At 37.3% G+C, this 13,044-nt stretch overlaps 1 protein-coding gene across 1 annotated transcript in view; it reads right to left on the reverse strand.

The window, feature by feature from the left end:
- Positions 1–1,423: 1,423 nt before the first annotated feature.
- Positions 1,424–13,044, reverse strand: part of SIM1 (SIM bHLH transcription factor 1) — a 65,631-nt gene continuing 54,010 nt past the window's right edge. The window contains exons 10-11 of the mRNA XM_069488428.1: positions 4,134–4,536; positions 1,424–2,154 (exon numbers count right to left, since the gene is read on the reverse strand). Of these exons, the coding sequence (XP_069344529.1) occupies positions 1,424–2,154; positions 4,134–4,536 (1,134 nt within the window). The remainder of the gene's footprint in view (positions 2,155–4,133; positions 4,537–13,044) is intronic.

Here is a 13,044-nt window from a genome sequence, read left to right on the forward strand (position 1 = left end):
AGCATCTAGACCTCTGTATGTGTGCAGAAAAACCAGAATGATAGTCTTGACAATGCAGAGCAGACAGTTAACTAGTTGACAAGTGCAGTCCTGCTGTACCAATGAACCACAGAACGTCGGAGCTGCCTTACAGACCAGAAAACTGGAGCCCAGGCATAGTGAGTGATATATCTGTGGTCACAAAATAGGCAGGGTCAGAACTGGAACCTAGAGATCTAGTCAGCTGGCCTTTCTACTATACCACACAGACCTAAGACCAAGTTTCTTGTATACAAACAATAAGGAAAATGAACACTTTGCCTATTCCTTTAGTCAGAGTACTACTCTTGCTCTTTATCCACTTGTGTAGTAGCCTAAGCTTGTAACTTAGACTCTCCCCTGAGGCTTTCCACGCGCTGTCACATTGGCACATCTGTGCTTTGAAATGTTTTCAAACTCTTACACTGCTATCATGTAGCACTTCACTGGTTTGCCTTATTTTTCTGCTTATCAGCCTTTTTTTCTTGGTGAATTGGTTTGAATTTTTTATTTGGTTGGTTTTTTAAGCAAACCGCAAATACCTCATTTACCTATTCTGAGACCTAAATTGTTTGTTTTGAGATATGGTTTTATTTCACTCTGCCTCTGGCCTTTCCATCTTCACCAAACTACTTCCAATTGAGCACATCAGGTTTTTGATGTGTGTCCCAATACCTCAGTGCTTTTACTTAGAAAAATCCTTACTGCTATGTCAGTGCAATCTTGATCCTTGTCTAACTCAAAAGTAAGGTGAAAAATTACCACTTCCTGATTGCTTATAATGGATACCAGGTGAAAACTCATTCTTGCATCACAACCAGAACCATTTCTCTAATTTATGCCTGACCCAAATGAGCTGGCTGGTTTGAAACCACAAAGAATAAATGAGTTTACAAGGTGTATCCCTCTTTTTCTTAGTTATTTTTGGAATGGAAATGTCTTTAAGAAGCTTATTGTGCTAGAGTCAAGGAAAGTTACCCATTTTTTGGCGTGTTTATGGTACATATTTTATATTTCTGCATGTAAAGTGCATGCAGCAGTTTGTGCTCGTGACTGTGCGTATGAGGATCACTGGATCATCACAACGCAATGTTATCATTCAGTCCCTTCACGTGATGTATCTGCTCATTTGATCTACATAAGTATTTTTCAACTCAAAATTTACCTATTCTGGTTCCCATATAATTAGAGGGGCAATTTGTGAATTCAGTTTTGCTCCATTATCTCTATATAACCCTGAATGCTAGTGCTATGTCTTCTTTGATTTTATAGGAACACATATCAAATCCCCAGTAACTTAAATTACCTTCTCTAACAATCTGTAGCAAAGTAAATGCTGGTAATGGGGTATTAAACTATAAATATGTCTCAGAGATCTTAAAGAATAAAATATTTTAGAAAAACATCAGCTTCCATTGGTTATTATAACAGATGTTCCCTTGTGTCCTTGTGCTGGGTCTGGCTGCATCCTTAGATGAGAAGTTACATCAAAGTGTGAGCCATTACAGCCCAAGGAATAGTTTCTAATGGTTTCGCTGTCATATAAGTGCTCCAGGGCATATCCAGTTAATGTGTAAGCATGCTTATCAAAATACTGCCGGTGAGCGCCAAAGCAGTTTGGAGAGACGGCAGGATGGTCTCCTACCGTCTGGTGAGGAGACATATCCGAATGTAGATAGTCTTTAGCCAGGATCAAACTGGATTTTGAAATGCGATCCGAATTGGGGCTACTTATCCGAGACAGTGCAGTAGGACTGTTGTCATAGTTGTTTTCATGGGGGCTCAGCATCTTCCCCTCTCTCTGTTGGATGTGGTCACATGGTGAAGTGTTGGCAAGAGCAGAGCCATGGCAGACTTCGCCTGTTGGTGGGGGCTGTTGGTAGTTTGCAAAACAGAGGGAGTGTTTTTTCCCAGCTCCATTAATGGAAGCCAGTTGGTCTGATGGGGCTTTCCTTAGCTGCAATCTGTTCTCTTCTTCTTTAATCATTTGCTGAGTGGCTCTTATCAGAGTTTCAATTTTGCTAGGTTCGTGTGGGCTACTTTGATACTGCTCAGTGCGATATCGGTCACCTGATTCGCTGGCCGATCCGGGGTCCGGAGAACTGACCACACTATCTTCATCCCAATGACCTCGCCCTAGAAATTAGAAAAAGAAAACAGTAAGTGGTCTGAAATTTCACCAAAAAAAAATATTAACTATTTATTTTTCCTAATAAAATAAACCTTAAATCTTTTATTTTTAATATATGCACCAATATTTGAAACAGACACAAGCTCATACAGAATCAAGGAACTTTACATGCAAATAAAGTTTATAACAAGTTTCTTAGAAGATAAACCTTGTTCATGGGTTGTGAATGCCAAGTAGCAAAATGGTAAAGTATCTTTATGCTTCTCCATGTCTACCTGTTGTTGGACATTTCTGGCTGAGAATAAAAGAGGGATGCATGCAATTTGGTTTATGTTATTTTCTAGGGCAGTGTCATGTTAAAATTGATGCTTAGAAAATACTTTCAATTGCTTTTGAGGCAGACAACGATATAGGCTGAACTCTCTCAATTCCAAATAAATCATCTAAAATGTTAATATTGCTAAATATATCTTAAGTAGAGCTACAATAAAGCTCCAATGTTAGTTTCTAGGGTATTTGAAGGTGAAAAAAATATATATTTATATATATGTATAAATAAGCATGGACAGATATAAATACAGATACAGATATAGATATATCTTGTCCCAATCAAAATATAAATTTGTCTCATCAACCCTAGGGGTAAACATCTTGTTTCTGAAAGAAGGTAAAAAATAAATATTTATAATTTTAATAACAACCTGTTGAGAATTAAGGAGAGACATCTAATATGGAGGACTAGTGCATCCAACATACATTCCATAAACTAAATTATTCTCAAAACAGTCTGAAGTCGATATAAAAAGAGAGAAGAGAAACAGGTAGGGATATATGAAAGCTGTAAGCTGCCTAATGCAGCAGAGAGGACCTGGATCACACTATTCACTGCTTTCCTTTTTGCTTTTCTTCTTATTTTATTTCTAATATTTTCTTCCAGACCCTGTAGGTTAAGCCAGGATTTTCACTTCACTCTATTATTTGGCAGGCGATTGCCCTTTGCTCTGGGTTTCCATTACCAGTCTACCAAACTAGAGATACTCAAAATAAAATCAGAAAAATAAAAAGCAAGAATGGAAACAGATTAAAATTACTCAGTGTCTGGGTGGTACATGACAGAGGACTCTATGAATGGAGACAACATTCTCTGGCACATTTTGCATCCTAAAGACAAGAAGAACAGTACTAGGGCCTTCACATCAATCCTAATGTCCCTGACTTTTAATGAAATAGGGAAGGTTTCAAAGATCTGCCTGGAGCCAAGCTTGGAATGAACAAAATGGGCCCTCCTTCACCAGCTTATTTTGAAATGAACAAAGAAAAGCATTTCCAACAACCAAGGCTTTAACTGCAGTGCCCATTTCGATGTGTTTGTAAAGCCATATAATGATCCCAAGGCGAAAAATCTCAGTGGGTTTTACATATCACTCCATCCTTTACCCACAGGGGGCATTGTGGGTTGTCATAACAATGGGCGAAAGGAGGGGCAGTTACTGGCATTTAATGTTCAGAGAGGTTAAGCATCTGTGATGTGCATGATAGTCCATAAAACAAAGACTAGTGCTCTCCCACACACCAACAGTGCCCTGAGAAACACTGCTATAACTAAATGAGCCCACAGACTCTTCAAGTCCACATTTGAAGCATGAGAATACAGAAGAAAATAACACATGAGAAATTTAAATCCGTGCATACTACAAATTCAATAGACTTATTCGATAATTAACTTTAACTTAATTTCTACACTGTTTGATGTTTAAAATGGGAATCGTTTCTACTCGCCCAAAATAAATCTATGTGGCAAACATTCGCAAAATTAATGCACTTAATTTTGTGAACTTGGTTTTTTAAATTCCATTGGTTGGAGTTTCTGATTTGTAAATCAAAGGAGAAAACTATCTGGGTCACTCCAGTGTCACACCTAGAGTGCAATAAACCTGCCCAGGGGCCTAAGGCTCGGGTCAGGAGTCCTTCCGGCTGCTCTTACCGTGGAGCCTGTGGACGGCCGCGATGTGAGGCATGCTGTTTTCATAGGCTTCTCTGCTCTCTGGGGAGGCCTTGGGCAGGGGCAAGCCCGCGCGAGAGCTCCACCAGGGCTCCCTCCCGGCCTGCGGCGTTCCCAGGAAGTACCTGCCTGCCTCACACCGGCCGCCCTCACAGGCCTGGGTATGGAAATGCCTCTCCTCCACCAGTCTGGAATGGTCGAGCGCAAAGCCGTAGCAGAGAGCGCTGCGGTCCGACAACTGTCTGTAGGCGCAGGACGCGTCGTGCTGCGAGCCTGGCCTGTCCGCGGGGTCCAGGAGCTGCGGAGAGGCCGTGTCGGTCAGGGGACTTCCGCCCCACTGGCTGTCGTGATCAGATTCCGATCTTTCCGTGTGAAATCCCGAATACTGAAACCGAGAGGGCGAGAAAAGTGCATTTAAAAAATAACGAACAAGCAAACAAAAAACAGCCTTTACTCTGCAAGCACCCGAAAGGTCATGTTGGCCCGAGGCCGCCAATATAATACTTTCGGTAGCACTGGCTGGGCGCTCTTAATGAGTCATGATGCCCCCAAAGAAAATCCTTTTGGCTGCTGAAAGGAGGAGAGAAAAATAATAATAACAAACAATGACTGAAATACTAGGCACTGAATGAAGTGCTTCCTGTGAATCATGGACTAGTTAGTACAGTAACTAGTTATAGTAACTGTATTATAGTTAGTACAGTAGCCCTTCAATGGCACTATTATTATAGTATCTCCAGTGCATGGATAGGGAAGCTAAGGCTCAAAGAGAGAAAGTGACTTGCCCAAGGCCACAGTGTTAGTAGGTGACAGAACCAAGATTCAAAACCAAGTTCTTCGTCACTATCCTAATGGTACTGCCCAAGAGAGATTCCAAGAAAGCCTCACATTGTATTTCTATTTGCTTTCTACGTTTTTTCTTAATTAGAAAAACAAAACAAAAACTAAGGTTTAAGGCACCCATGTGCTGAACCTTATTGAAGGCCTTGCTGGATAGATGGTAGCATAGTTAATAAGTGACTTATCTAATAAAAAGTCTTGCCCCACATAAGAACTGGGCCCATTTACTGGGATGTGCTTCTTGCTTTCTAAAGTAAAACTTCAATTATTCATAGGACCATCAGAAAACAAAAAGCCACAAGCAATGTTGTGTCTTATTGGAATCACACTGCTCAGTTACTCCCAGACTATTTGGTCAGATATTGAAAGAAAATATAAAATGGTTGGCACATCTCCCTAGGAAGTACGTCAGTTTGAGTTTGAAAGTCCTCACAAGCCACTAAAATTAGTAATATAATAATTTTTACCAGTTCTTAGCTGCTTAATGCCAAACACAATTCTAGGTACTATATAGAGATTACCTACTATGATAACAATAGATGCCATTTATTGAGAGCTTACTCATGCCTGACAATACGCTAATCATTCCATATACATTATAACATTTAATCTTCATAATCACCTGGACAGTAATATAGCTTCATTTAACAGATAGGAGACTACATTACTAAGAGTTTAATAAGATGCCACACCTCATTGTCCATCTGGTCTCAAAGCCTGTACTGCAAACCATGATTTTATACTTCAGGTAAAACACAGGGAAGAGAGGAGAGAAAAAAGATCCAGTGTTAGGGAAATTTATGGAGGACAGGCAGGAACTGCTTTACAGTCCCAGAAACCAAAATATAAGTCCATTTTACTTATTTTTTCTTACTCCACAAGAAAGAAGGGTGGGTATGTGTGGTGTTATGGAGGGAAGAGGAGAAAATCTTAGGCTCCACTGCTCTTCAGATCCATGTCACATGCTGGTTGAGTAAGTTTCACCCCTGATGAGACCTTCACAGGACAAGGCCATCTCTCCCCTTCCTACTAGGCCCACCCTGGCCAGGAGAAAGAATCCTGACTCTTCCCACCTCAGTACAAGCAAGCAACTCAGCTCAGGGCTCTTGGGAACAGAGAGATGAGGTACAGGGGTTCCTCTAGGGAAATTCCAAAGTATGCAAATATATCACATTCAGGACAGAGTTCTATGCAAATTCTAGGTTCAATATTTTTCTGTTATCATTTCTAATTATTACTTTTTTCATTTTCCACATGTACATATCAGCATATTTCACCTAGAAAATCCAACTTTTCTCCCTTCAGGACTGTAGAATGGATGACATTGAGGCATCCTGAGGTCCAGTTTCCTACGTCACACCTTCCACATGCATCAGCTTTTTCTGCCAGTGGACACCAGCCTCTCTTTTCCCAAGACACCCCCTTCTCTTTCACCAAAGCAAGGAATGGCACCCCCTTGCCTTATCAAGTGGGAATCCAAGTGCTACACATGTGATCTTTGGTAGCACTATCCACGTGCTTGCCTTGGAGAAACTCAGACCATCAGTGCTATTCCAAGCTATGAGTTGCCCAGACTCTGCTTGTTTTTATAAAAGTATAAGCCAGGCCTATTTCTAAAGTACTCCAGTTAAGACTTTTGAGCTCAGTTGAGAGGAGGAAAAACTTTCCCTGAGTGTATATGGGAAAATGCTATTGGCAAAGCAGAGAAGAACATTCTGCCCTTCACTCACAAAGAAAATTCAACATGAGACAACTCTGGCGTACAGGAGGTATACATTTCAAGAGCACCCAAAGAAGAATTTGAAGGATAAGGCTCTTGTCAATAGCCAGGAAACTACAACAGCAAGTACTCAGCCCTGAGATATTCAAGCAGACAGAAGTTGGATGGTTCAGTTAGTCCGAGACCTAACACTTGCTCTGGAGATACAGAAGAAAAGCCTAGCAGTAAACCTTTGCTTTCAAAAAGACCTGTAAACTTGCACCGGTGTCACCATCAAAAAACTGAGCCACACTCATCACTTTAAAATGAACTGAAAAAATAATAATCATAGTAAAATAAAATGAATTGCACTTGATGTGAACTCTGTTGAGAACACTACAACCCCATTATTTCATCCAAAATATTTCAGATGTTCATTAAATATTTTAGAGAAGACAGAAAGGAAGTCAACCAGCTAATATACACAGCATATGCAGCAAAACGAATGACTGATGCTTAAGAAGGCTCCTATCTTCCTCCTGATCTTCTTCCTGACCTACTTTTGCCACTTACTACATGCAAGATCTTAGGTAAGTGATTTAATATATTTTGTCTCAACAGGAAAAAGGTCAGGATGATGTTTAACCTACCAAAGGCTAAACCAGAGATGGGGCCATTTAATAGAAGAGGCACTGGGGACAAGTAGCCAGGAGAACTTGTTTCCAGGTCCATCCCTACTACTAACTCTCAGGGCAACTGTGGGAAAATTACTTCGTCTTCCTTAACCTCATCTGTAGAATGATATATTAGGTTAGATTAGACTTCTTCTAACTTTTCTTTCAGCTCTAATATTCTCTGCAGTACAATTAGTATTTGGTATCCTTTCTAGTGTTGAAACATATGATTCCTATGCCTGTCCCTACATTTCACATATTTGAAGAAAATAATTATTGAGAACTATAATCCAAGTCCAACAATTTTTATTGTCATGGTTATAAGAAGAAAGTTACCATTTACATTATAATGTCAGTTTTATTAAGAATTATGGGGTACCTTTTGGTCAGTAAATTATTACATTCCGGAAGAGTCTGAGTATGAAGGATAATGACAGCTATTTGAATCTGAATCTCTCCACACATCCTCCCCTCAAAACCTATAAGGTCATCAAGAAGCACAAATAAAATCACGCATGACCCATGCCATCAGTATTACTAGGAAACAGAGAATATGACAAACTTCAATTTATTTACAAGTAAAAAAATTAAAAGTCTAACAATAGTTACTATGAGCCTATGGATGCAGAGAATCGGACAAGAGGCGGCTTAGAGACTCCATGAAATAAAGGAGAGTTCAGGACGCAAAGTACACACAAAATCACCTCCAGAAAGAAAAAGTACACCACTAAGCACTGAAATATGAGCTCAAGGCAGCATTTGGTGGTACACAGCACTGGCCACAGGGAAGGGACTCAAAAGTGAGCAAAGCCCAAAGTGGCAGTCTTGGAAAAAGTGTCATTTCCATAAATGAAAAATATACATTGAGAATGGATGTGTTCTTCACAGATATCACAGTGAAAGAAAAGAAGGAAGAGAGAGAAATTAAGGATCCAATAGACAGAGGAAAAAAATAACAAATACACAAAACAGATTAATCCTATCCTACTTTCTCCACTGCACCATCACCATCACCCATTCTAAAAACTGTATTTCACAAACTGCCAGGAAAGGGTGCTCTTGAAATAGTAACCCAACCCATGAAATGCCAAGGACTAGGAAAAAAATTAAACTCCATATAAAACTCCTATAGGAAGAAAACATGAAAATAGAAATACAAACATCTCAGCTGATAAAAATTCACATCGAATAACCAACTACAAAACAAATAAAATTTGTGAGATAAAACTCTAAGCTGAATTAAGTACCCTGGACAAGCATTTGGAGATACATATACACACAAACACATATGTACATACACACATGTGTGCACTCACCTTGAATCAGGAAACAGAAATTTAAAAACTAAGAAATGAACCAAAACACACATACACAACCAAAAACAAGAAAAAAATGCAACAAAAACTGACCAAACTCAAAGTGTCAAATAAATGAAGAATAAATTATAAGTAATGAAAAGAATATATTTAAATGAAAGTTTAATAAGGAAAATTTAAGAAAAGATAAAAATATCTAAAAGATCAAAAATTAGAGAATTTAAAATGATCAGAGAGCAAGTGATTAAAAGAAGATAGAAAAGGCTCAATATATGCATGACATTTATGTGGAGGGCAAAATAATTAGAATTGTTAAAACAATTTGAAAAAGAATAAAGTTAAGAGAATTTGTCTATTTCACTTCAAGACTTAGGATATATTTACTGTAATCAGGACTGTATAGTATTGACAGAGAGATAGAAGCACAGATCAATAGAACAGAATAGAAAGCCCAGAAATAGACCCACACAAATATGTCCAACTGATTTTTGACAATTCAATGAAGGAAAGATAGACTTCTCAACAAATAGTGCTGGGGTAGTTAGATGGTCATAAGCAAATATCAAATAAACCTCAACCTAAGTGTCACACTTTATATAAAAAATAACTCAAAAGGATCACAGACTTAATATCAAAAACATAAAATTGTAAAGCTTTTAGGAAACAACATAAAAGAAAATCTTCAAGATCTGGGGCTAGGTAAAAAGTTTTTAGATTTGACAACAAAAGCACAATCCATTTAAAAAAAGGTATATTGGACTAGATCAAAATTAAAAACTTTTGCTCTGCAAAATACCCTGTTAAGAGGATGAGAAGACAAGATACAGGAAAGGAGAAAACATTTACAAACTGCATATCCAACAAAAAGACTAGTATCCAGAATATATAAAGAATTCCTAAAACTCGACAATAAAAAAAAAATAGGCAACAGACATGAAGAGGCACTTCAACAGATAGGCTCTACAGATGGCAAATAATCACATGAAAAAATATTCAACAGCACTAGTGACTAGGGAGATGCAAGTTAAAAGCACAGTGAAATATCACAACACATCTATCTGGCTGGCTAACATAAAAAATAATGCCCACACCAAAGGCTGGCAAAGATGCCGGGAAACTGGAGCACTCATATAATGCTGGTAGAAATGTAAAATGGTATATAGCCACTCTAGAAAACAGTTTGGCAGTTTCTTAAAAGAACTAAATATGCAATTACCCTATGCAATCCTAGGCATTTATCCTAGAGAAATGAAAACTATGCTAATATAAAAACCTGTACACAAATGTCTAGCTTCCATCGCCCCGCCCCCAACACACAGACACACACACTCTCTCTCTCTGTCTCTCTCTCTTCCAGGTCCTCTTTAATAGTTCCCTTTCTTTTAAAATTATTTTTAAATGTGGGAAAATACACATAACATAAAATTTACCATCTTATCCATTTTTAAGTGTACAGTTCAGTGGCATTAAGTACATTCACATTGCCATGCAACCATCACCATCATCCATCTTACAAAACTGAACTCTGTGCCCATTAAACAGTAACCAATAACTCTCCATTTCCCCCTCCCTCCAACCTCTAGAAACCACAATTCTACTTTCTGTCTCTATGACTTTGACTATTCTCAGTACCCCATGTAAGTGGAATTATACAGTATTTGTCTTTTTGTGACTGGCTTATTTCACTTAGCATAATGTCCTCAAGGTTTTTTCATGTTGTAGCATGTGCCAGGACTGCTTTCCTTTTTAAGGCTGGATAATATTCCATTGTTTGTATATACCACAAATTGTCTATCCATTTATCTGTTAATGATACTTGGACTGCTCCCACCTTTTGGCTATGAAGCTACTATGAACATGGGTGTACAAATATCCCTTCAACATTTTTTCAAACCGTTAGGGCATATAACCAGAAGTGAGACTGCTGGATCATATGGTAATTCTGTTTTGGATTTTTTGAGGAACTGTCATGCTGTTTTCCATAGCAGCTCTACCATTTCACATCCCCACTAACGAGGGTTTCAATTTCTCTGCATCCTCACCAGCAGTTGCTTCTCTCTCTCTCTCTCTCTCTCTCTCTGTGTGTGTGTGTGTGTGTGTGTGTGTGTGTTTGGCTGAGGTAGTATCTCACCGTGGTTTTGATTTGCATTTCCCTAATGATTAGTTGTATTGAGCATCTTGTCATGTGCTTATTAGCCATTTGTAAATCTTTGGAGAAATGTCTAAGTCCTTTGCCCATTTTTCCATCAGGTTGTTTGTTTTTTGTTGTTGAGTTGTTGTAGCAGCTTTATTTTTAATGGCCAAAAATTGGCCATTAAAAAAAAAAAACCCAAATGTTCTTCAAAAGGTGAAAGGCTAAACAACATATGGTACATTCATACCAAGGAATATTACTCAAAAATAAAAACGAATAAACTACTGGTACATGCAACAACCCCTATGACTCTCTAGAGAATTATGGTGAGTCAAAAAAGCCAATCCTAAAAGGTCATATGATTACATTTATAGAACATTCTTGAAAGGATGAAATTACAGATATGGAAAACAGATTCATGCTTGCTAGGGGTTAAGGACAAAAGTAGCAGGAGAAAAGTAGGTATAAAAGAGCAATGTGAGGGATCCTTGTGGTAGTGAAATTGTTCTGTATCTTGACAGTTACAATGCAATATCCTGGTTGTGATATTGCACTACAGCCTTGCAAGATGTTACCATCAGGGAAATGAAGTAAAGAGTACATGGGATCTCTCTGTTATAATTGCATGGTAATTGACAATCATATCAAAATTAAAAGTTTAATTAAAAACAGCACATAAGACAAATCAGGAAAACACATTAAATATAGCATAATGCATATAGTAAATACAACATAAAATAATGACAGCACTGAGTCAAACATATCAACCACCTCAATAAATGTAAATTGGCTTAAATTATCAATTAAAAGAAAAAAAGATTTTCACATTGGTTCACAGAGCAAAACCTAACTCTTTAATGATTATGAGACATGCTGAGACATGCCTAAAACAGTGTTTCAAAAGACTGAAAATAAAGGGACAGGCAAACATAAATGGGACACGCTTAAACAATGAGAAACCAGGAGGTGGGATCCTAAAATCAAGCAAACTAAAATTCAGGCTAAAAAAGCATTAAATGAAACAAAAGATGTTTTATGTTGCTCAAAGCAACAATTCACAGTGAAGGTATAACTGTCACAAATATCTACCCATCAAATAACACAGCAATACCATCTATATAAAGCAGAAGCTATAGGAGATGTAAGGAGAAATAGAAACATCCTAACAATGCTCTCTGCTCTCAGTATCAGACAAGTAAATTTAAAAAATAAGAAAGACTATAAAAAAACTTAAAAAACAAATCAAATCAGTTAAATTTTACAGATATATACCAAACTTTACATACTAGTAATAAAGAAGAAACTCTGATGTGCATGTCTAATCCTCAAAACTGATGAACATGCTTGAAGCTCTGACTCGGGGGGATGGGCGGGACATGGACAATATATATAACCTGAACTTTTGTACCCCCATAATAAGCTGAAATAAAAAAAAAAGAAAAAAAACTGATCAAATACTAAGTCACAAAGAAAACCTCAGTAAACTTCATGAAGTAGAAATATAATAAATAATACCCTCTGATTACAATGAATAAAAAATGGAATTTAAAAACAAAAAAATTTTAAAACCCTTCCATCTGAAAAAAAAAGTTAAATAACTCTTGGGAAAAATAGGAAAATGCTAACACAAATTATATAAGTTAAATACAGACTTTCTTGTGAAAGAATAGTAAAAATACAACATATCCAGACCCATAGGACATACAGCTTTAGACACGTAAATCAATAACAATGAAAGAATAAAAATAAATTTATTCTCAATTTAAAAATCTATAAAGTGAAATAAACCAAAGGAAAGCACAATGAAAAATGGTCAAAAGATATAAAATTGCTATTCATAAAAAAAAATAAAAATAGCTCTTAAACATGTGAAAAGATGTTAACGCCTTAAGACAAACGCAAAGTAAAACAACACTGAGATATTAACATCAAATTAGCAAAAATTCAAAAGCTTGACCATAAATTGTTTGGCAAAATATGAACAAACAGGCACTCCCATCTATTGCTGGTGGAAATGCAAACTTATACAACCCCTATAGAGGGTAATTTGGCAATACCTAATAAAAAAAAAAAAAATTTACCCTTTGACTAAGAAATTTTCCACTTCTAAGTTATCCTAAAAATATACCCCCAATAGTAGAAAATAATTATACATAAGATTATTCATTGTAGCATCATTTGTAATTGCAAAATATTAGAAATGACTCAAATGTTCATACATAAGAGGTAA

This window comes from Eulemur rufifrons, chromosome 15 (assembly GCF_041146395.1).
Source record: "Eulemur rufifrons isolate Redbay chromosome 15, OSU_ERuf_1, whole genome shotgun sequence".
In the NCBI taxonomy this organism is placed as follows: Eukaryota; Metazoa; Chordata; class Mammalia; order Primates; family Lemuridae; genus Eulemur; species Eulemur rufifrons.